Raw genomic sequence first — 26874 nt, forward strand, 5'->3', positions numbered from 1 at the left:
TAGCTAAAAATGAACAACAAAAGCATAAACACAATACACCAATAGTTACACCCTCATATCAGCTTTAAATATTCCAAGCCTACAAGGAAGCCTCGACGATATTGAAGAATGTAACTAGGTTCGTTCTTCTAAATTGTATTTGAGTCATAATGAAATGTATTTATCAAAAGAAATAAAAGAATTTTTTTAACATTATTATTATGACTTATTAAAACATGGGTTTCATGCTTCGGTCATCATGTTATAGGTCAAAGTCCCCATTGACAACTTCTAGGTTTTGTCTTGAGTCATTAGAGACATTGTCCAGTTTGTAAGACCCTTCTTGGTCTTTTGAATCATGTAAAAAGAATTATTATTGAGGAAAATAAGTCATTTGTCACCTTCACACCAAGTCAGCCCTCATATGATCAAGTCGGCCTACATCAAGGTAATTCGACCCACAGAAAAGGCTATAATAAAGGATAGTTTGATTCATTTGGAGGATTCACTCATACAAGTTTGATACACAAGGAGTAGCAAAAAAGTGCGAAGTTGAAGGAGTAGGAGAATTGCAGGGAAAGACAAGATCGAGTTTTGGGGTTATCTCTCTCTCACACGTACAAAGTTACTAGGCTATTGTTGGGGTTGAAATACTGGATTCCACTGCAGGCCGAAGTTCTGTTGTTGAGTCAAAGTTTTGTTGGATCGAAGTTCTAGGGAAAGTTTGTTGCTACAAGATCGAAGTACTAGGTTGAACTTGTTGTTGGAAGGTTATCATCTACATAAGAGAGGAAGGGTTTGCTTGGTGATTGGAGGAAGTCTGTGTCTAGTTCAAGGAGTCTTGGATCATCTCGTGAAACCATAAAAGGAAGAGTTGTCTTGGATCTGCCTACATCTAGTGTCTTTGATCTTCGTGTTATGGTTATTGGTAACTACTTGATGAACTAAGATAAAAGAAGAACACAAGAAAGTTAACAAGAACATTAGAATATCACAAGCAATTATCAACATAACGAAAATCTTTTACCCTTTCTGATTTCACAACATGGTATCAGAGCTAAGGTGAAAAAGAAGGAAAAAGGCAGCCTGAAGATCTATTGAAAGGAGAATAAGGAGTTTTAAGAAGTTTGAATAAAGGTCATCAAGGAAAAGGATCATATAAGAAATCAAACCTACCATCTTCAAGAACAATGTCTAACTCTATGAAGGGAGATTACAAATTAGAAGGAGCATCCAATTACAGAGCACGGAAAAAGAGGATAGAGCTCATTCTCGAGAAGAATAAAGTTTTGAATCTAGTCAAAGGAAAAGTTAAAAAGCCTACAAATGAATTAAGTGATGCAGAAAAGGCAAAGTTCAAAGAAACAAAGATATTGGCCATGACCCTAATGGTGGATGGAATAAAGAACAATCTCATCCCATATATATCCAACATAGATTCCGCTCAAGAAATGTATGAGGCCTTATCCAAACCATTCACAATCAAGAACCTTGGTCAAATTGCAAGTCTTGAGAATGAACTAAGAACTATGAAGATGACAAAGGAGCACACTCTGTCATCCTTCTTTGTATGAATAGCTAGAATCAGAGATAAACTCCAAGCAATAGATGAGATCATACTTGAAAAAGAGCTTGTAATCACTGCACTTCTAGGATTGCCAACATCCTGGAGCGCCTTTTCATCAAGTATCAACAGTTAGAAGGAAACTCCTACATTCGAACAATTATGAAATGCATGTAGTCAAGAAGAAGTCATAATTTCATTAGTAAGCAACAAAGAGAATGAAGAGGAGAAAATTTCAAATGCCTATTCCGCTCATTACAAGAACAAAGGAACCTTTAAGAAGTCTAAAGGGTCTAGAAGGAAGGTAGACTTATCAAAGATTGAATGCTACAATTGTCACAAGATGGGTCACTCTAGAAGCAATTGTCTTGAGAATACAAGAAATAAGAAGACAGAAAGGGAACATGCAATGTTGTTGATGAAGGTCCGCTAAAGAAGAACCTGATGGAAGAATCTGGAATCAAAGACTTATTTGCTAAGGACTCTTAGGACTCTATCCCTTATATATCCCTCTACTCCAAGTTTTTGAATTGTTTTCCTTTGTACTTTGAATTTTGGTACTTATAGGTTTAACATGCTTTGGAAAAACATTTTTGAATTGTTTTGTTAAATTAATAGGTATCCCTCGAGATTAGATTGAGAGGGAGCCCTCACCATTTTTCAAAGATAAATATTTTATTCCTTGTACTATCCTCTTTATATTTGGTTTCCTTCTTATATCTAAATGAGGTTGTACTAAATACTAATAACATTTATTTTCATATTTTCCTTGTTTGGGAAAAGCTTGCCTATATGCTCAAGAGTTGTGAAGAAGATCTCACAAAACAAAGCATGATAGAAGTTCTATTGGAGTTCTATTGGAATTGATGACCTATAAGCTAAGTTGCACGAAACGCCGAAACGTTTCAAAGTTTCCGAAATGGGTACGTTTAGAAATGTCACCTCCCAAAAATGGAAACGTCGGCCGAAACGTTGGCTGCAATGCCATATATGTTCATATATATAAAAAGAAATTTATAAAGAAGTGAATAACACATTATCTTGCAAGAAAAAAGGGAATAAGACCCATAGATGATAATTTAGAAGAGACCCTAGATGATAATTTAGAAGGAAAACCAAGTCTATATTAACTCTCAAAGATGATTAGATAATGGTCGAGTTTCGGTCAAGTTTCGGCCGAGTTTCGGTGTTTCGGGTTCGGGTACGGGTACGTCCTGAAATGTTGAGTTCCTTGAAGTTTCATGCAACATAGCCTATAAGGTTTGTCTAAACAACTCAAAGGTATGTTTTAGACCATAAGTGTTGTTCTCTTCGTGATAAAGGTATATTCATTCATTCTAATAAATATGCTTTACATTACTAAAAAGTGTTATGTCTAAGACCTTTGAATCTTAAAGATTCTAATTTCGTTGATTAATCATTAGATTGAATCTACCCTCATTAAAATCATCATGTTTATGGAACCCTAAAAGGTTCTCTGTAAAACCCTAACCTAAGGGTATGTCAATGCTAATGTGAAAACCCTAGTCTACTTAGGGCTACTAATAAAATATAGAAAATACTATTCTTTTGATGTTTGGGGTTTTGTTGGTATTGTCATCTTTGGAGTTTTAGTATTATTATGGAAACCCTAGTCCTTCAGGGTTGGACGGTAATGCATTCCTAGATCTTGCGGTTTTGAGGTTTATGAGCAAAACCATTATAATATCTAGAGTGAGCTCTATGAATGAAGCCCTAGGTGTATGTTTCCATCTGATCAAAACCCTAGCCTAATCAAGATTCTTATATGTTTGACTTTAAATGTATTAATATTTGTGTCTTGGGCTTACCTAAAGGATATTGATATGCTTGTACATGATTATGAAATCCTAGATATGTATATGTGCTAACCTAATTGTTGATGCTCATAGTATGTAAATTCTAGAGTTTTTAGCGAAGCCCTAGTAGAAGTGTGATATTCTAGGATATGGTTTCCACTAGGATGACAAAATCTAGGGTTTACAACTTTACAACAAACCCTAGTAGAAGTTGGTCATATCAATGAACCCTTAGATTCTATTGTGCTTGGTTTTATTTGTGACATATAAGGCTTAGTGTCTCAAAGATGAAATCTTGGGGTCAGCATTAAATCCTAGTAGAAGTCTAACATATGAATTCTAAAGTTGTTGGATGCATTATAGAACTATACTTGTTTGAATTGCTTCTAGAGTTTGCAAAGAGTGTGTCATCTCTTTGATAGAAATATTGAGACCCTAGATATAATGAGACTGATATCTTGATTGAGTCACTGAGGTGATCTAGGGTTTGTGACAAAAAACCCAAGCTAGAGCTTGAAATATGAAAGTATGTGTCTCTTGTTGATTATGAACCTAACTAAGTTTAGGTATTTGATATATAAAGTCTAATGCTTCCATGATTCTAAAATTCATGCTTCTATATATGTATTTGGTTGTACTTGCTTTTTAAGTTGTGCAGGTACATAATTTTTAAGAGGTTGAAGATATTCGTAAGTAGAGTTGATTTGATTGATAAGCATGATGAAGGAAGTTATATGAATGATGATGATTAAGATGACTTTAATAAGAAAGATTGAAGCCATGAAAGATTCTCCAATGCTATGGAAAATAAGTTGATCTCCCTAAGCTAAGAGGGAGCCTAGATAAAGGAAAGAGTGTATCTCCCAAGTTGAAAGGGAGGGGATATTATAGTCATGATGGATACCTTGAAGAAGAAATTGGAAAATGAATATTGAGGTGTTGCTGAAAGAAGGAAAGCAAGATCTGGTTGTAAAATATGTTGCTACATGTGAAGTAGGAAAGGAAGCTATATGATTGAGGAATCTTCTGTCAAGATTTGTTTGCAAAGCCTGTAAGTCCTATTGTTATAAATTTTGAAGCAGCATCTAGATGTCTGTAAATCTCGAAGGTTTGTGTTTACTTATGTATTTGAAAGGTAGTTACTGATTGGGGTTGTGATTGTTAAGATAAATCTTTCGAAGTTTTGCAAGCATGCTTGATGTTACTAATATGTTTGATCGAGAAAGATTTGTTATATTGAGGCATTGTGTATGCCTGGGAGGACATCTAGTCGGCTTGTGTGTTGATGTCTAGTTCCCGAAGTAGGGAGGGTGGCATTGGTCATAGAGCTTTGGCCTTGCATTACACACCTAGTTCCCTGGGTTGATGGTTAGCAAGTAAGCCTGATGGTATCTATAGAAGCTAAAAGCTTTAGTCCATCTTAGTCCAACCTGGATAGATTGCCCTGGTAAGAAATCTAGTCTGTGGCACCATGAATGCCTAAACTCTTCATGGTTCATGTGTTTTGAGATCTTCCATGTACTTGTATATGAATACCTCCCTAGTTAAGAGGGAGTGTTGAAGAATGTAACTAGGTTCGGTCTTCATAATTGTATTTGAGTCATAACGAAATGAATTATCAAAAGAAAGAAACAGAAAAAAAATTATTATTATTATGACTTATTAAAGCATGGATTTCATGCTTGGGTCATGTTATAGGTCAAAGTCCCCATTGACAACTTCTAGGTATTGTCTTGAGTCATTAGAGTCATTGTCCATTTTGTGAGAACCTTCTTGGGCTTTTGAATCATGTAAAAATATTTTTGAAGCCCTCTTCACTCAGTTTGGCACCAAGGGAGCTCAATACTTGCCTCCAAGAGGCCCACGCAGTTATGACGTCAACATTTCGACCCCCTTGTGGGTTAATTTTTATGATTTCACATTGAGTATGTGGTTGGCTTGTAACCACACTTAATTTTTTCCCATCATTTGAAAACTAAGAGGGGATCTAGGCTAAAATTAGATTTGATTATGCATGTCTAAATAGAAGAGACCACATTTGAGTATCTCATCATCATCACGCTTGGAATTGAACTTCTTGAGAAGAACCACACTTGTTTCTTTTGGCTATTGGAGATCTTTTGGATGCATTTTGAAGTGTGGAAGCTAGTTTGATCTTGTCTTTAGAGTTGTTTCTTGGATGATGGACAGATATATCGCATGTTATCTCGTAAGTGCCTTATGTTGATGGAATTTTTCTCTTGAAATTGTTTAATGTACGGAATTATTGCTTCTAGAATATGCTAAATTATGCCCTAATTGTTGAAAATTAATTTTGAAAGAGCTTTCTAGTTGAGTATTGCATATGTTATTCATTATATAACATGCAATCAATGTTTCTTGTGGAGGAATCCTTAAACTCTCCAAAAACTCCATTATCTCTTGAAGTGGGTAAATGCTACCAATTACTCGTTAGGGCATCAATTATATGCCTCCTTAGAGACAGATTAGCTCATCTTATGCCACCTAAGAGTCCATATGCCCAAAGGACAAGGCGCTACTCCAAGTCCTTGGTGATCAAATTCAATTTCTGTCCATAATTTTTCCTCTCTAAATTTTGGTCCTCTTAAGGTAGGATAGCTAGGCTAGGGCTTAGAGCGAATAGATTAGAGGAGGTTTTGTGGGAGTCCAAGAGCCTAAACATCAAGCCTAGGGTCTTGACTACTTTACCTCAAAGTTTGATGCACATCCACTTGGATTTTTTCCATAAAATCTCTTTCCCTAAGTGTTGCCCTAAGAGGGAAACCCTAGTTAGTTTTCCTCAACTCGGGGACTTCTTTGAGGGTTGTATGAGCTTGGTACTTGGTGATGTAGGATAGCTAGGCTAGGGCTTAGAGCGAATGAATTAGAGGAAGTTTTGTGGGAGTCCAAGAGCCTACACATCAAGCCCAGGGTCTTGACTGCTTTACCTCAAAGTTTGATGTGCATCCCTTTCTCCTCATTGCCTTGATCTCGAGAGTGCCTCCTTCCACGCAAAATCACAAAACCCTAAATCTTGTGCCCCCTTTTCTCAGGTCTCTTATAGGAAGTGAGTTGCCTTTTGAATCCCTTTATCATAACTTTGAGCAATCCTGGAGAGGTCCTATTTCATCACCTTGCACCTTTAATGCTAGAATACCTATTATAGGTCATCATAACCATATCGGAACTCCTCCCATCGATGAAAGTCCGTAAACAGCAGGGGACCTTAGTGGGCCATTGTCCCATTGCTAGCACTTTGTCTAGCTATTTGTCTTATAGGGTTTCCCTCTCTAAGGCCTACTAGATTTTTTACTAACAATCCCAACATGTCAAACACTCAAGACACTAACAAATCTAAAATTTAAAAAAAAATGTATGCAAATGTGTTTGGATATGTAAATAAACATGTCCCCATTTATAACTATTGTAGCTCTATTTTCAAAATGTTCAAGAAGATTACATCTTTACGTGTTATTTCATTTATGTAATTTTAACATTTTTTAAATCATATAGATAAGACAAGTTTGTTAGCTCAATTAGTTCAAATTCATTGTTTCAAGGCAAATTTCACTGTGAGGTCTTTGCTTCAAATATGTATGAGATTTGGATCCTGTTGGGTTATCAATGGCTTTTGTGGTTAGCAGATGAGTTGCCCTCCGCAAGGATATTTTGACGAAGAGAATGAGATTCCGCGATATATTCCTTGGAAGGAATATATAGAAGCGGATTCCACAATATATATATATATATATATCCAAAGATTTGCCCAATCCATTGAATCATATCCAAAATTTTAGACATGTCGCGAAAGGGAAGAACATAGGTCATAGTTTTAAATCCAATATAGTTTGTTCGAGTTTCCAACCAGCTACTGACATTGTCCTTCGTTACGATATTTCAGGGAAGAAGAGAGAATCCCACAACATTTTCTTTTGAAAAAACAAAACATAACATTTTCCACCTACTTTCCAAGAGACAAGAGCGTAGGTGTGTGGAAACACATACAAGGGATGTATGCGGCCCACTCCCAAATTGTAAGGATATTCATAGGGGGATGGAGGGACTTTGGTTCCATAACATAGGAGTCCTCTTTTCTAAAATTATACAAATAGAAATAATAATGATAAGGCCCCAATGATAACAAATCATCCCATGCAGCCCTTGGGGGGTATTTCAATTGCCAAAGCATGTAAACGTGTTCTGTAAAATATTATGTGGCCCTCAATTCCATCCCCCCAATTATGTTAGGGTCAAGGGTGGTGCACCTAATGGCTACAGTGGTAGAGGACATAATCAACCCCGTGTGACGTGTGTATGAGACCCTCCCAATTGTCAATTCCATTAGTCACCAAAAAAGAAAAAACAATTCATCGCATGCAAATTCATCATTCTGCAATGTAAACACAAAATACTAGACAGTGAACAGTAAAAATGATAAATTCAAACTTGTAAATGTTATAAACTTCAGATTCAGAAATAAAATGAAATACATTGACTCATAAACAAAATATTGTATACATTGATTTAGATTCATTATTCATCATTGATCATTCTAGAATGTAAATAATACTAAGAAAGATAGTAGGTACTAAAACCTGAAATAGTAAATTGAAGGTTTAAAGTTTCTTATTTTTGCTTTTTTTCAGCCTATATTGACAAAAAGAATGGAGGGCGAGGGAGGAGGGGCACCCAAGCATCCCCTTTCAGGACATTCCCAAGGAAATCCAAATGCTTTCAGTAAATGTATTTTATTCAGTAAATGTTAAATTCTTTTTAACCCCAACAACCTGGGCAATTACTACCCAGCAGATTCCTTGTTCTAAAATTATTATTACACAGATCTACTGAAGAAAAGACGCAATTAGATTCCTAGCAAATTATAATTGTAGAAGCAAATATAAAATATCAATCTCAACCACATGCACATAAAGATTTATGCCCTTCAAATAAGTTCTTCATTTAAAGAACGTCAAAATTTACAAGGGCTCCCTTCCTGGGATAATCACCCACTAAGGAAAAATACATACAACAATAAACCTAGAACTAGATCCAGGTGATCAAACCCTTGATCTATCCTTTGATCTGCTGGCTGATCTGGATCTTTCTCTTGTTGCCCCTCGCACTTTTCCTCAAACCATGCACACATGAATGGAAATGTATTTCTCCACCCAAACAGTGAGAACTCAATCTAAGTGTGTCTTGCGCTCAAGATGTGTCCTCTCCCTTCGCCTAGCCTTCCTTTTATAAGTTTGAGTTATTGATCAAATCCACAACCATAATCCCCAAAGTGATTGACAATTAAGATTACATGCCAACAACACTTGAGATCAACAATTGAGATTCATCAAATTCATTGATGCAAATGGCCTTTGCATTTCATTAGATTAACTCACTTTAACTTATAAAAATCAATTACTTTAATATTTAAAGTAATTACTAAAGTTAAGGGTTAATTAGGCGACCTCCACACACCTAGACACTAAGTCTTATGTCAAACTACCTGCCTGAGCTACTCTCAACAAGTGCAGAGTGCTCACCAGATTGTGGACACATTTCCCTATGTATTTCCATATAAAAAGGGGGGCATGGAGAAATGTTTCTCAAACTATCGCCTAACCATCGAAGCAAGGGAAGAGAAGAGGTTGTGTAGAAATGTTTCCCAAGGCAGACCCCGCCCCCCTAGTATGGGAAGAGAGGAGAGTGTGAAAACATGTTTCCCAAATTGGCCCCTACCCCCAAGGCATGGGAAGATAAGGGGTAGCATTTTCCAAAAAAGGGGTTGTGGAAAAATGTTTTCCAAGGCACCCCACACCCTTGAAGCATGGGAAGACAAAAAATTATGCCCCCCATCATTGGGGATGCATCCTCGGAGATAACTGCAATTATATATAAAACACACACACATACACAAACACACCTATCCCCCCATGTCACATTTCCGAGAGTCTAGGAGTCTCAGTTAGTGACCCATATCCTATGCTCATGTCCCAAAGTCATGGGACATGGGGTCTTTGTTTGGTTAATTACAGTTCCTATAGGACAACTAATATTAACACACAAAAATATTAGTTATCAATTTGTTATTGTATGATCAAAGCATAAAACTTCTAATAAGGCCTTAGAAACCATTAAAGATCATTTAATAAACTTTGGCTTTGCAATAAACTTAATTTTAAGACTCTAAAAACTTTATACGCACAGCAAAACCTTGAAACAACATTTGAACAAAATTATTTTCAAAGACTGAATCTACATCAACATTTTAGTAGAACTTTACCTGCTATGAAATTGGTATGAATGTCTTGGCTAAAGATCCATTGCAGAATTATATGGATTCACTTTGGTTGATTTCAATGTGTTTGTATATTGTTGTAATACAATGGTAGTACATGTGGAGCATTTATTTTGGTATAATGATTGTACATGTTGGCATTAGCCCTTACTGCAAATGTACTTTATCCACATTAATTTTAATTGTGAATGCCCTAAATGTGATTTATTGAGTTTGAAACACATTGATGTCATAGATTGATGATGATCTAATCTTGTTGGTCACATGACCTCCTAGATAGTGGAAGTTGCTATGTACCTATTACCGCAAAATTTAGCACCTTATTGTAAAGCCTCAATAACCACTATAGATTATGGGCAATAATGTGATTACTTACCATTGTCACTTTAGCAATTGTCTCCCTATTGTTTTATGGTCATATATTTTCCCCACTAGAGAGGCTTCCCCAACAAATCTTAGGGAATAGATAGCCCAAATACTCCCAAGCAAAATAACCCTCAAGGGTTCTACCACAAATTACACCCAACAATAAATGCTCAATAATTAGGTTTTCCGGTAAGATAAGATGTAATTCCACGACAATGAGTTCAAAGGACTCTATGGCTAAATCTAAAGGACTTAACAATTCCTCGAGAAGCTTAAATAGTTTCCCAAAACACATGTTGTCTTTAAATTACAAATTGTTGTTATAAAATAGGGTTTATAGTTAACACAATTACAATATTCAAATACTACAACAATAACAAAATAGACTAAAATTGATAATAGACAAGTGAGAAACAAAGGCTATTTTATGAATAAAATAGGAAATGGACTACAACAAATTTTTCTTTGGGTAAAACTACATAAAACAATAAGAAAGCCCTCAATGTCAAAACTAATTCATGGTTGAATAATGGAAGAAAATTTATATATATATTTTTCCAATTTAGTACATACAAAGCCTAAGCCTAGGACTATAAAGTGCAAGGTAAATAAGATTGTAAAATATAGATTTTTCCATAACCTAAACCTATTCTACCCTAGAAAACATACAAAATAGAATTTAGACAATTTTGTTATTTAAAGGATTGACACAACAGTGGACTAGTAGCTTTTTAAATCAAGGGAGCTAATGGAATCTAAGTCAATTTCTATGGAAGAGGACCGACGGGAGCAATTATGAGAGAGAGAGAGAGAGAGAGAGAGAGAAAGCTACAATGATGTTTCTCTACTCAAACCCTAAAGATTTTCAATCGAATTGGAGATAAAATGCAAGGAAATAGGTTCCTCAATGGAAACTAGATGACAATCTTGCAAAGGAAATGTTAGATCCATAAATGATTCAACACATTTGGTAAAAATTTCAATGAAACCCTAATACTACACAAATACAAGATGGAAGAGTATACTTACAGAAAATTTGCACAAAACTACCACAGAATCACCATTTATAATCTAAGAGAATTCATCCAATCACAATGTCCTCCCCAATACAATTTGCTCATTTAACGTTCCATAATGACCAAGAGAAAAGTGACAAGCTAGTGTGCACTCTCTCAAGTGTGAGTGTGACAACCATTCCAAGCTACATCAACTTCTCTCTACTTATACAAGGGAAACCCAAGTCAATTCAATCTAAGAATTCATTAAAAGCCCTAAAAGTAATATAAAATGTTCTTACAAGTTAGGTAGGTCACAAGTCGATCCCCAAAGATAGCTAACTCAATAAGATAACATAAGATAATTTTATTAATGTCCAAAGGAGGATCATAAATAGATCAATGGGACAAAAGCATATAATCAATATGTTATGTTCTTCACCTGCAAAATGATACCCAAATACAGAATATGCGAAGAAAAGATACCCAGAACACAGAATAGCAATGATTTTATTATTCAGAGAGTAATGTTCACTTGCCTCTTCGAGGGGGCAACCTCCAATAGAGCAGAGCTCGATTACAAAATAAGACACGATGCTCCTCGCAGGGAGTCTCCATCCTTTATATATGACTCATACATGCAATACCACGGACCAATACCGTGGGTTTTATTAATACCATCTATCTAATACTACGGCCCATTTGCAACTAACTGTGGTTCCGTCATTAGTTGTGGATTAACCACTTACAATTATTAATATGGGCTTTATTGACTCTTGACTATGACGTGATCCCATTACATAAATAAGGGGGTTAGGGTGGGACCCTAACACAGTACAAGTACAATGTGGGGAGGGCAGATGCTACTCTTAGAAAATTCCAAAGCTAAATCTAGGATGAAATGAAGTAAAGAAGGATAAAATAATAGAAACTTCATAAACATGCATATAACAGATCATGTAGAAGGCTACATGAAAAATTCCAGGGTTGGAGGTTGATAATGTCAAGAGTGTCCGAGTTCGATAACCAACAGCGAGGGGGCAACATTGGTGTTGGCTCGCTATCAAAATCCTCTGGATCCAAAGAGGAGTCTAGTTGCATGATCTTAGGGGGGTGTAGTAGCAAGGGATACTCCTAACATCTGAGGCCAAAGGAAAGAAGTTTTGGATAAGTCTTTGGCTACTCCGTTGGGGCTAGAGAGGAGCTCATCGGGTCTTGGGCACCCCTGTTTGGTAACCATCTGATGCTAAACCCTTTGATGTTGTGGGTGTGAGTGAACTGATGTGTTACTCGACACCTCAACGATGGTCTCGAGGGTCCCGATTAGCCTCCCAAGGGCAGGGGGGAGCTAAGGGGAGACCTGAGGTCTCACTACTCTACGATCTGAAATACCCTAAAACTCAGCTTGTCACTTATTGCTCCAATCAGCTAGATCGACTTGAAAGTATGATGTGATTGTTTGAATCGTCCCCAAGTGAGGCGGGGTATGTAGGATCTGAGATTTGTAAGGGGGCTAGGCATCTTTGGTCAGGATTCCAGAAGAAGGTAGAGAGGGATCCTCGGACTCTCTTTATAGGCAATGATATTGTCCTTTGGTATCATAGTATATGGGGCATCGAAAAATGAGGTGAGTCTCGAACTCTGGCTCCTATAGGTGGCACAATTGTAACACCCTATCAAGTCGTTGTATATGGTGATCTGTCTTCATTCGAAGTTGTTGGGACCCAACTCGAAGTTGCACAAGTGATATCCTGAGTGAGTACATCCAGTGCCTACAAGCATCGGGGGTGGGGGGCAAACAATGACCCATCCTGCAGCTCCAAAAAATGCTCTAATGTAGAAGGACATCTTTGAGCCAAGGCTCATCGAGGGGAATGTTCAAGTGATGTAAATGTATAACGTATACATATCTTCTCTAATGGTTGATTCGATAAGATATGTGTTGCTCTGCCAAGGGAGAAACTAAATGGAGGAAGGCACTTTGGGGAGATGGTCATTGACTGAAGGAGTCGAGATGCCTCTGCGAACCATCCACCAGCATGACCTGAGGTGGTGTCCAAAACAATGGCCTCTGAAGAACAAAGTGCAAGATAGGGGTATATATGTGTCCCAGTAGTAGAGTCTCCAAAATCCCTAACACGGTGGAAGAAAAACAAAATGGGGAAAAGGACCTCAAGGCGAAATGGGTGGACCCTGAACTCTGCCTAAATAATGGGTTTTAGAACCATGCATTTAGAGTGGATGATATGCCAAAGAAGTAAGGTTTGGACTATCTCCATCATGACCCAATATGCTTGTGGTAAACCGGTTCCCCAATTCTCGAAGCCCTAGAGAACCATGTGTCTGATAATGGCCTCCATGAGGTGGAGGTTGGATGAGATGTCTTGGAACTATACATGGAAGCATTGTCGCTTGATGAGGACTAGGGAGCCATAACCGTTACTGAGTTGAAGTTGATTGTTGTTAAACACATGGGCGGCAAGAACAATATGAAGGATAAAACATGACAATACAATTTTATTAACAACTGATATACATTTACAATACATTGTTGTGACCGTTGGGTTTCACATCCCAAGGTCTCTTGGACTCCTTTTGTCCATTCGGCTTCCACACTAACTTATTGAGGATTAAGTGTCCAACATTCCGCCCCTTAATCCGAAGGGTTATGTATGAGTCGAAGAAGAGATCTGTAATACAAAATGTGCAAAAAATGCATGGCAACACTAGGCTGAATGTGCTCTATGAAATGTTGGTATAAAGGGCAGTGGTTTAAGGATGGCCACCAACACTGGAATGCTTAGTGCAGTTCCCGGAACTCTTCCAAAACTGGCAAGAAACTCAAGTTTTCTGCTAGAGGAAGTGATCCTATTGTTTTAAAGAGGGAAACCTTCAACCATGAAAGGGAGGCCTCACCTCGCATAAAAGGGAGAACTTCAACCTGAAAAGGGAAGTCTCAACCTGTGATGGTTTAAGGATAACCAACAACTCTGGAATGCTTAATGCAATTCCTGGAACTCTTCCAAATCTGGCAAGAAGCTGGTGTCTTCTGCTAGAGGAAGTGTTCTCAATTGTGTTCCTGGAATTCTTCCAAAACTGGCAAGAAGTTGAAGTCTTCTGCTAGAGGAAGTGTCCCAGATTGCCAACTGAAGGCATGTTCAGGGGCATCTTTGTTTCTGGCTACAACTCTGAAACTGGTGTGGCAGGTTGTGGCTCAAGCTCGCTTGATGTGGCTTTGAAGCTTGTAGATGACCATCATTTCCCCCCCTGTCAGATACAAGGTGAGATGATGGAGAAAACTCAACTGCAAGATTGTTCAATATTCTGGAACAAGTTCTGACATGTGTTTGGAATATCTTCTTGGTTGTTGATGCCCATTGCCAAGAAGCGATCCATCCAAGATGAATCTTTGTTCTTGCAGGGTGTTTGTTTCTGAAGCATCTGTGTGAAGAATGGCTGGTTTTATGACAGTGCTTACATGGATGAAGATCAAAACAGTGATATTTCAAATGGCCAACTCGATCACAGTGTTGGCATTTCACAATATGTTGTTGTTGTTGTTGTCATGGAAGACGTGCAGGATCTGGAACAGCAGAAGCTGAACTGTTATGAGGAGCAAGTGAACTGTCATGAATGAATCCAGCACTCTGAAACTGAATGGGCTTGGCATAGTCTGGAATATGAAAGGACAAGTCCTTGTCATATCCAAGACCAATTTTGTGCTTGTTGTGGACAAGCTGTTCCCAAGGTCTGATGATGGGCTTGGGAAGTGCAGACTGAGTTTCTGCATCTGCATGTACAATTGCTGCTTTATTGGGCACTAAATCTGAATCAACTGTAATATTATTGACTTGCTTCTAATGGGTTGTAGTCTCAATGTTCTGAACAAAAACAGGTTCAGAATGATGTCTATTTTGATGTAGCTCTTCTTGCTGTAGCTGTGATTCAAGCTGCAAAAAATCAATCTTTTCCTGTGCATTTTGTAGACAGACCTGAATATCTGTGAGAGAAACTTTGCTGACTTTTAATGTATCATGAGTAGTAGACGACATTAGAGTTTTGAGGAACTCTAATACTTCACTGATTCTAGCCATTTTTTTTCTTCAATGTCAGATTTACACCTTACAACTACTACTCAGTGCAAAAAAGTAATACCTACTCACAGTACACAGCAATATCCTTTATACATGTGCAGCAAATGATCAGAGTTCAACCAGCAAGCACCGATTACAATCCATTACATGAAAATAAGAGTTTACTCATGACCAGCATTATGTTCTGACAAAACAACCGACAAAACTTTTCTCCATAAAAGATTACAATCAGCCCACCAAACTCTTTATGCAGCAGTTGAAGCAAGGAATTAATGCACTATAATGAATTTTAAATACAAAGCCACACTGGGGCAGCAGCAACTGCAAACTTGCTTGAATCCTTCAAATACTCCTTCACTTTCTCGGCCAGTGGAAAAGAATAGTCAAGTTCAATAGCGACTGTAACCATTCATGATAACATGTGGAACAGCTACAATTGTGGGATTACAGATTCCCAGAGAAAGAATTGTACATAATCTCATAATCTTATGTGGAACAATGCAGATATATAAACTAAGTCAACATTGCAATTTCAAGGGTTTCATAGTAGCACATGCATATGAACATGCATCTCGGCCTATGCTCAATCAGTATCTCAATGTCTGGCAAATTTCTACCACTGGCAATCTCAATTAATATGTGGAAGCTTACCTTTCAATTCCTGGCAAATTCACATTTTATCATTTGCATGCGGAAGCTTATCAAACACCTGTTCACATATTTCATGGTTCATGAAAACTCAATAAAAATCAATCACTGTATGTGAAGTTTCCTTCATCCTCATTCATATTTTAACTATCAATCCCATCAACTTCGAATGCTCTCATAATTTACATTCACATATGCTGGATTCAATCAAAAGCTTCGTATTCACTCACTCTGGGCCATTATCCATATGGTTTCCATTTCACATTAAATTGCACAAAGTTTTGTCTCAACCAAACCTCGATACCATAGCCCTTTTAATTATGGTTTTAAGCCCAAAATCTTCTTCTTGAATCATTTCCACAATCATTTATATATGGGTTTCAGTATCTGATTTCATATACTCAGAAGTCAATGAGACAATGCCCCATCATTTAATTTTAACATTATTTTAAATGAACCAATATCAAATATATAAGTGCGCCCTTCCCATTCATACAAAGAAACAAAGCTTAATTACAAAGGCCAAGAATATTTGCATTAAAAATGCACTTATGCATGTTGTAATCCATTTGTCACTTCCACTCATGCAAGATCGCATATTCAGTGCTACAAAGCTTGCTGCCGCTAAGCCAGCAAGAGCAATAACAGTCCATCTTAAAAACTCAGTTGGGAAGATTAACAGAATCGAAGCTGGAATGAAGATAAATAGAGAATATCCATAAACACACCACAGCTGCACCAAGGGTGTTGATATGCCCAAGTAACAGAGGAGGAAATAAAATCCGAGGGGTACCAAACAAATGTATCCATAAATCAAGCACGCAACCCAGCTCATATAATTAATGTCATAATGCCAGTCAATTTTATCTTCATTCTTTACGGAAGACAAATAGGAAGCATAATTTCCCAGTGCCGTTACCACAAATACAAGAGTTGTGGAAATCCAAAGAGGCCCATACCTGGTTGCTTAGCTTAATTTGCAGCCCGTCTATCTCTTCAAACTCGGCTTACATTGCAGGAAATAGAGAGTGGGTTTACAATGTGTAGATATGCCATTTTTATTCTCATCTACCAGTCACAATGAACATGGAATGTCTTCAAGCTAAATGGAGAAAAAATAATGGACTGTACAACCACCTGGACGCAAATATTAACCATTTTCAACCGATGTACCAACGTTTATTCTTTTCTTTTGAAGAACTATTACTATGCACGCTCAGAAACAATCCATTCTTCCAGAGTCGCACCAGAAACCATATTCGACAAAGACGACAAGTGTTTTGCGTAATTGTAGAGAGACCGCTAGAATAGAATTTGGCGCTGCAAATCAAAATGTTCCCTGAGCAACGCAAATCCGATGCAACTAGACAGAGTGTGGGGCAAATGAAACACTTACGATTACTCAAAAGGATCGAAGTGAAAAATATGCAATCACATGAGAGTGGTGCAGCAAGGGAACATGCACGCACGTTAGATTTTGAACGTGATCTAGGCTACACCATACAGACAGGAGCTAGAGCACAGGTGTGTTCACTGCAGGAGTTGGAAAGGAAAAATGGTAAGAGTACTCAGGAGCGTACATGAATGCCAAAATAAAGACCTGCGGGCTGACAGAAAATGTTTGAATTTGTAGACTTAGGGATGAGGGATAAAGGCCAGTTTTCAGAAATAAAACGCATATGACAGACAAGACCAGCGAAAAAATGACAGACAGGACAGCACTAAAATTACCATGAAACGCTTATGGACAGAGAGCGCAGGTCTAATTTCAAGGGTCAGGACTGTAAAAGACAGAGGTCGCAGGTAACGCAGAAGAGAGCGCCGGTATGGCAGACAGACATGTCGGAATAGCTTGGACAGCGCTGGCAGTGTCAGGCAGAGGAACGTTTCATCGTTCAAGTGAATATGGCAGACAGGGCGCAGGTCTGTATAGAGGAATATGGCAGAAATAAACTGCACAGAAAGGCCATAAAACAAATGGCTCAAATTAATTATGCAGGGCAGGAATACGCCTGCTCTGATACCATGTTAAACACACATGGGCAGCAAGAACAATATGAAGGATAAAACATGACAACACAATTCTATTAACAACTGATATACATTTATAGTACATTGTTGTGACCGTTGGGTTTCACATCCCAAGGTCTCTTGGACTCCTTTTGTCCATTTGGCTTCCACACTAACCTATTGAGGATTAGGTGTCCAAAAATTGCCTATCGCATACCAAATATGGGCCCTCTGAACAATACCCCTAAGTAGGTGTAAGATGTGGTGATCTCAATCTTTGTCCCACGATTGTATAAGTGTAGGTCTGCGATAAATTTCTTCGAGGCAATGAAGATCAGAACCTTGGTTTTACCCAGGTTGACCTTCATTTGTCGAAAGTCACAGAAACTGGCCAACACGTCAATTTGTCTCTATAATCCCTTAAGAGTAGAGGCTAACAAAACCAATTCATCAGTGAAGAGGAGCAAGGAGATCAAAACACAGTGCAATGGGCAGTTGTCACCCTCCTGTATCTGCTCATGGAGGAAAGACTCAAGCTTATCAATACAAATCCCAAAGACAGTCAAAGAAAGGGGGCACCCCTGCTTCACCCCCAAAGGTACTTCGAATGAAGTTTAAAAGACCATGGGCCATCTTAAGGCACCCTAGCACTGACTTATAGAGTCTCATAATAGCAATTAAGAGGGTCTCTAATATGCCAATGTCACAAAGTCTGTGAAATAATGCCTACCTCGAATCCATGTCAAAAGCTTTCCGGAAATCTACAAAGCAATAATAAACTCGTCAAGAGCGATGACAAGTCTCCTCAATGAAGACTTTGAGGGTGAACATGTGATCTATCGTCTAGTAGTCTAGGTCGAACCCTGCTTGCCCTCTAGCTCCGAGATGTCAATTCTCCAATTCCTCAGAAATCCATTGGTGTAGAATTGTGGCATAAGGCTTGGAGAATGTGTGGCCCACCATAATAGTTATGTAGTTACTCGGATCAACACTACTCCAATATTTGTGGATCAAATTGATCAATGAATAAACATTAAAATTAGCCTCTAATAACCCACACGTGTGAGCAAAAAGACCTCCGAGGGTGACGCCATCCTCTACAAGGCGCATCTCTTATCAAAATATTACATGAATTACTCAAGAAGGTGCTCCTCACTCCAAATCCACATCTCCACATCAAAAGGTGTCCAATCAACAAGCAAATGCTCCCTACACAAGGCATCACCAACAACTAAGTACACATCATCAATAATGGATACATGAAGGGGATGTCATGGAGCTATGGTGTGACATCATCATGTTGAGTAGTGTACCATCCCCTCCATTGGTATGACAAGTCATCATCATCATCATCAAATCATACCAGAAACAGGGCAACGTCCATGAAGAAGGTGCAATGTCAACATTGGGGCGCCCTGCCATATATGGGGTACATCAGCACTCTAAGTAATGCATTGGCTCAATTGTGCAATGTTTCCTAGAGAGAGAGGAGTGTCATTTATAGTGTTAAATGCATCTCATGGTCAACACTCATCAAGAAGTGGTCAACGTTTTGGTTCTAGTGCCCAATGTTGTCATCAAGTGGGGTTGTACATCCTCTCTGGAGTGTTGGAGAATCACAATATAATCCCTCATGGGAGTGCACTTGTACCTAGGAGCAGCCATCTAGAACATACTCATGAAAACAAGTGAAAACAACATCGTAGGTGCAAGAACCATAAGAGTATCACAGAGGGCCATATTTAATGTTAAAATGCATCAGAGCACTTCACACAAGCATCATGTTCAAATGACCTTCTAGCTTATGATTTGTAAACAAGTTACCATGCTTAGATACGGGGCAATTATCACAAGGTCATATTAGGTGCTTACAACGATAAGGGTAGGAACAGTTCCTATGCCAACCCATCAATTAGTAGGGAGAAAGTGGTCAATGACATGGCAAGAGTTTACTTCATGAAGGATGTTATGGTCTTTGTACTAGTTATGAAATTCTAACATCCTTGAACACTGTGATATGAAAAGGGAGCAATCGTGGAACGTGAGTTACCCCTTTCTTGGGTCTATTTTTACCCCTCTTGTGCGCTGTTTTCTTCATTGATTTTCTTTTTCTTTTACAGTTTCAACTTGGCTTACAAGATTGATTTGATTCATCATTAACCCCTTAATGATGAAGCACTTTATTAATCATTGACGTTGGGATAATCAGATTCCCTTTATTTATATAGCTCATACATTAGCTAGAAACACGTTGAGGACTAACTAATGATGGGGTTAGACCTCAGGATAGGCTTTTGTCCAAACAATTTTCATGTATCCCCATGATTGTATTGCATTTTAAAATTTATAGCACATGCTTTTCCTTCTCTTTCTGCTTCATCAACCTCCTAGGGAAAATTTTCCCAACCCCTACTCAAGGATGAAGAAAACAGGGAACCAATATTACTGACAGATAGCAATCAACCTGAAGATGGGATGCGGATACAAGGAAAAGATGGAAAATGTTAAGTATGGATCACCATGGACATGCAACATCAATCAAACCCTCCTATTTCTGCCCCTCCTAAACAATGTAATGAAAAAAATCCTTAAAGAAGGTCACATTGGACTAACGTTAAGTGATAAGCACCAAGATGAAGCATGGGAACAAGAATACAGCCAAAAGTGGTCTATCATCCAATTTAACCAGTGGTCCATATTAGAATGCCCTTAAACATTACACGAAAGCACTTGTGTGCAAAAATGGTTAATATACCATATATTTGATAACCTATCTTCATCTGATGAGTAGGCTAGATGAAATTAAGCACAAACCAAAGCATGGATCCGATGCCTTTGAGACTACCGATCTATGGATCACAACAGGGTTGTTGGCTAACAAGCTAAAACAATAGGATAAAAAAAATTCCTAGGGGTTACCTACCTAGGTGTCTAACAGTATCCATTCTTACATCTATATGATTTCCCACTATGATTAGATAGGCTCATTTTCCTATGACAATATCATGACACGTTCACTACGTTGAATTTCACATGTAGCATAATGGATAATTTAACTAGGTACAAGGTTCATGCCATTGAACACACTTACTTAGTATAACCTTTATGTTAATAGGCTTCTAAGGTTCAACATTTTTCACATGAAGCCATATGGTGATAAGGTGGAGACATGTAAGAGCTACTTAACTATTTGCTAAAGTAGTGACAATAATATGGCCTAACCTTCGGAAGGCTCCAGCTATAAATCTTAACCAAAAGATGTGATAACAATCCACACACCAATAATAACTTAAGAACCACATTCCTTTAGTTACTTGGATAGGATTTTCCCACATGCTAACATGACAGTTTGTTTTTGTGCTTCTAATTCAGGTATACAGTGAGTTGCCCACAGCTGTGACCTACCACTTCTCCTCATGTGGAAAATATCCCAGCTGTTAAAATTATACACAAAGCTCCAAAACGCTAACTAGCAATGAGCGATATCCATTAGGCAAAGTTATCCTAGTTGAGATCCTGGAATTACTTAAAGTCATTTATAAGCTATTGGAAGAAATTTTCTTCCTCTCCAAGGCCATTCATTTCCCATGATGATTATCAAGAAGTGTACAAACTTGTCAATGGGATAACACAACGTTTATGCCTACAAAATGAAGAACACAAAGCAAAGATGTCAGACATTACAGAAGTGCGGAATAATTTGACAATATTGAAGACTGGTATCGTTTAGGATGTTGCTATGTAAGACAGCTTTACAATAAGCACAATTACAATATAAGAGACTATGACATAAAAGGATGGCCGCACTTTGAAGGAAGAAAATGTGAACAATGATAATTTGAACTACAATCAGATCAATAGACATGGTAATGTGAGACTATGGACCACTGAAAGAAACACAAGAGACCAAAGTACATAGTATAGTGAAACATGTATATAAATACCTGAGGTTAACAAAACGGAACAGAAAACAGACATTCAAACACTCTTATCTCAATGGATGTAGCCAAAAAATTAAAACAAATGGTTTACACTATGCTAAGGGTGCTCACAACTATGCAGATATTATTACTTAAATTCCAGATGAACAACAATTATATAACTTAAGATCATCAACATTGTAAAAACTATCGAAAGAAAATTAGTATACAAAATGAAGGCCACATGGTTTTAGGAAACTGAAGTATCATGCAGGAAAATATAAAAAGTACCTCCATGCTTGCATCATCATCCATGCGTTTTGGAAACTTCTTCCACAGGCCATCTTCATATCCAGTCCACAATGCTCTGCTGATCTGTGCAAAAGCACACTGGATGCCTCAGTGACAAGTTTATGCCGAAACATATTAAAATTTAAAACTATGCTATTGTAATTCACAATTGTTCCAAAGTTTAAAGTACGAATTATACATTGCCATGTTTCCCTCTTATATCCTATTTTATTGTAAATCTGGATCGCAGGTTTTCAGCTGCATACTCACTTTGTATATCCGGAAGCATTAAGATAGCATATTCTATGAACAAGACTTTCCCACCCTATTTGACCGCGAGAACTGAGGAATTTTCCCCTTCATCAATATTTCCGTTATTAAATAAAATAGAGGATATTCAATCTAGGAAACCCATAAGGAAATATGCCACCATCTACTACTGAAGAATTGCAATATATTCAACAAAATAAGATTAAAAACCAATGTTCCACCAAGATTCCAGTTCGGGGGGGCGTGGATGTGTGGAGACGCACATGGGCGACGTGTGGGAGTACGCTGAAATTTTCAGGGAAATTTGAATTTATGCTTTCATTATTGAATATGAATTTGAATTATATATATATATAAAATTCAAATTCATATTCAATAATGAAATCATAAATACATTGATCCATACATGATTGAATTAAATAATGAAATACACCAATCCATACTCATCATTCATCATTCTTGAATCTATATTGATTTAAAATTTAAATTCATCATTCATCATTCTAGAATCTAATTAGTGTAAGCAAAATAGATTATAGTAGATACTGAAGTCTGAAGACTGGAATAGTAAATTGATATAACCCAAAAATAGTAAACAGTGACGAGCAGTGACGAACCAAAGAATCAGTTTGAGTTCATTAATACCTAGAGTTAAGAGTCAATCCCATGGAATGATCCTCTACATCCATCTGTTGCATGAAGTCACGAAGACCATCAATGGAAATATTGCTATCTGAGTCAGAGCCACTCTCTTGAGTAACCAATGGAACACCAACCAAACCATGTTACGGCTCATCTAGTCCATATTAATTTTGTAGCTATGGTCTGTTAGCCTCTCTCATAAAACAATAATAAATCCAAAAATAAATTAATTAATTAAATATTCCAAGTTAGGAATTTGTGCCTAACTCTTGGGTTGTTCCTCTAAGATAGGAGTTAGTTTAGGTAACTCCTATATTGGTGTGTCTGGTGAGAAATTATCTCAACCAAAAGTGTCTAAGATAACACGCACTATCTTGAGAACATTGTCTCTCATCTATTTATTTGTAACACTATATTGAATTATTTTAATGAAAAGGAGAGAGAATACCTGAGGTAGCCATGAGGCTGAAGCCTTTTCCGCCAATATTTTGTGTCTGATTTTTATGTGTGCTTTATATATTTGTCTAAGTTAATTTCTTTTTCAATATGTGGTATCAAAGCTAGGACTGAAAAATTTGCAGGCAAGTTGCATGGACATTATCTATTTTTGGGGTTGCAATTGTGTGAAAGGACCTGTGCACCTGAGCGAATTGAGGTAGCGTTATCGTTTTTTGAGGTCAGACTGTGGACTTTGCCGGAGCCAGACCATAGCTTTTCTCTATTGCTCTACATCGTGGTGCTGAGGCTTTCGGAGCTCTCGGAAGACAACGGGGTTTGGAGTATTGAAATTTCGGTCTCTATTTTTATGGTTCTATTCCTTTATTTGTTACAGTCTATGTCACAAGGTTCGTCGAACTTTAACCTTGAGGTTCGAATTTTGGCGAACCTTAAAAAAAAATTGAGGTTCGGCGAACCTCATCGAACCTCATAGCCATTGACCAAGTCCATCGATCAAAACTCATAACTTCCTCAAGCTTGTAATTTATGCTTGGAGTTTCCATGTCTGTGATAGCATTTTTGATATTTATTGATGTTGTTTTCTTACTATTTTATCATATAATAGATTTTAAATTAATATATATAGACGAACCTAATGACGAACCTCATCAAAACATTCGAACTCAAACTGAACCTAATCATTGTCGAACCCGAACTAGAACTCGAACCATGTGACATTGGTTACAGTTGTTGTGTAAGAGAATGAATCGATTTTGTGCATGTGATTAAATGACAGAGTAGGTGTATCTCTAAACTGTGACGGAGGGCCGCATTTTATTCCTCATCAATCCACTTTGTAATCATAATTCTAGCCAAGGTAGTGCTATTAAATGGTTGGGCCATTCACATAGAAAAATAGGAAAAGAAATTAACAAAAAAAAAAAAAAAAAAATCAAATTGGTGTGAAACCTGTCGCTGGGGTTCGAGCTCAGGATGGAGCGTTGAGAACTCGGAGTGAAAGGAAGCATAGTTCCATGCACAGTCGAAAACGACCCGGTTATTAATTTTTATTCAATTTATATTGTGCCAAGGTCAAGGCCAAAAGACCTCCAGGTTTATTTTATCCAAGTTTGATATTTATGGCAAAAATTCTGCTTGTTGGAGAAGCCGATTCTCGATTCGTATGAGCAAGTTAATTACATTTTACAATGTCGGATTGATGTTTCTCAACAGGACTGCCCGAGGTATTCGATTGCTACAGAGACGATAGGATCGAGACTGCCCCAACGCTATTGGAGCTCGTATTCAATTGGAATTGTGCTTCCTTTGATATGAGGAATGTAAGTTCGCCTGTGTTTTGGATAGCAATGTCATCCCTGATCTTGTGAGTGCTATGAGCAGTGTTGATATTCAATGCCTTGTTCTTCATCTAATGAGTTTCCATTATTAAGTTTAATCAAGCAGTCCACCATGAGAGAATTCAATGAAGGAGTATGACAACCACAACCACGATGAAGGGTTGGATATGTTGTGCCCTATCTGTTCAGTAAATTTTTGAATCTCTTTCATGAGGTGGGTCTTCGTGCTCAGGCAACATCGGTGAATTTTCATACATTGGCTACGTGAAATCTGAGAAAAGCCATGGCAAAATATCTGAGCAGAACGATGCTATTGGTCTGAGCTATCATGGCATTGAGTTCTACTGTGAGACATGATTTTAGGCGTGTAGTCAACCACAAAGCAGAGGTTTCCCGAGTCAGTGAAAGGGTTGTGACCAAATTGTGAGGATCAGTATGTGTGCCTAAGAGCTTGTCTACGAAGAGGAGCTGCCTTAGTGAGGACTTGTCGGTTTACTTGTGTGAGGAGTTGCATGCAATCATTAAAATCGTGAAGAGCCTGCCTATATACCTGGTGTAATACTCTCTTCATGAGCTGCATTGATGAGCCGTGTATTAATAAAACAAAACACATATGCACGTGATGGACCATCTTCATTGAGTTGCATTGGAATGAAGTTGTACAACGTGAGTCCCAGTCCCATTCGACCTATGGAGCAAGTTATATGCGTGGACGTATGCCTACATGTGAAGTCTCAACATTAATTTTAATGTGGGGATAACATACTTTGTATATATGTGAAATGTGAATGGAGTGACTCATGTAAATAAAAGGTATTAAATGTATCTTTCATTCAACATGCACATGGAGTGGGGTGAGAATGAAGTTTAACACTTAAAGTTTCCTGAACTTTAATGTGTTAGAGTTAGTGGAGAATAATATTCGAGACGAAGAGAGAATTAATGGTGAATATGATGAGAGATAAGAAATGTTGGTAACTTTTTAATGGAGAGCTAAGAAGTATATTTTGTAATTTTTGGAGTTATAAGTATTTTGTATTTGGAGAGATAAGTGAATATTTTATTTCTAGAAGGTTGAGTCAGTTTTTTGAAGACATTTTGCTTCCAAAAGTTCTAGAACTCTGATTCCATGAAGATGTTGTGAAGCTGAGTGATTATGTACTCCAAAGTTTAATAAAGATATCATTTTTGTGGTGATTGTGTCCTAGATCCACCCGAAATTGAATAAGGGGATCTTAGGTACACGAAGAGTGTGTTGATGATGATGCATGCTTCATGTTGTTGCTTTTTTATTTGTGTCTATTTTTGACACATAAATGATCTCATTTAACACACATAAAGTTCAATGCAAGAAAGCACAACATTTGTAACAAAATAGCTTCAAGGAAGGATAATTAAACTCAACACTTGCATCTGTGAGACTACAACTCATAATCATAGATTGTCAACATCAACAAGCAAATTCACTTAATCAAGTTAAAGCATTTCAAGGCGAAGTCTACATCAACATTCTTGCAAACAAATTTAAGAACTTGTAAATCAAATTCCAATTGCATTGAATTGTAAGGGTGCATTCTCGGTTGAAATCGACACCCAAGTCTTGAATTGAGTCAAATTCAATTCATTGTAGTGAGTCATTAAAATCACTGTAAGCTTTTTTGGGTGCATTTTCGACAATGTTCGACACCCTTCCTTTAAAGCACAATCAAGTGAATGCACGAATTTTAACTCTAAATGAAACAAACAACAAGTTCACATTTCCTGCAAGCGAGCGTGAGTATTCAGAATTTCATTACAGCAACCATCAAAGCAACCAAACAAGTTCAACTCTAACACCAATCCAGCAAGTTGAGATCGACATCAAGCGAGCGTGGCTATTCATTCAAGTGAGCGTAAAGTCATCAAGTAAGGCAAGTGAGCATTCACGCAAACACGATCGTCATCAAGCGAGCATGAATTCCAGAGTTTAAGCAAGAAAGTTCTACAACTCTAGCAAGTGTTCCGAGCAAGTGCAATAAGCAACAAATCAAGCAAGCGTGCCATTCAAAGCAAGCGAGCCTGTCATGCAAGTAACAAAATCAAGTGAAACAGTTCACAGCACGACATCTATGATAAGAGAGCCTGATTTCAAGTGAGCAAGTTCAAATGGTGCAACATATTCAGTTGTTAAACATTCTTCACAGTTTGATC

General features: G+C 37.6%; 1 protein-coding gene across 2 annotated transcripts in view; it reads right to left on the reverse strand.

Annotated features, from left to right (window-relative positions):
* LOC149154718 (uncharacterized) overlaps positions 1 to 26874 on the reverse strand; it is a 161237-nt gene that overhangs the window by 42128 nt on the left and 92235 nt on the right. For both annotated transcript variants that reach the window (XM_089439200.1, XM_089439199.1), the window contains exon 4: positions 21977 to 22060. In XM_089439200.1, coding sequence (XP_089295326.1) covers positions 21977 to 22060 — 84 coding nt within the window. The remainder of the gene's footprint in view (positions 1 to 21976; positions 22061 to 26874) is intronic.

The sequence above is a fragment of the Pinus tabuliformis genome, chromosome 9 (assembly GCF_031772625.1).
Source record: "Pinus tabuliformis cultivar Carrire ecotype Pingquan chromosome 9, CPIR1, whole genome shotgun sequence".
Classification (NCBI taxonomy): domain Eukaryota; kingdom Viridiplantae; phylum Streptophyta; class Pinopsida; order Pinales; family Pinaceae; genus Pinus; species Pinus tabuliformis.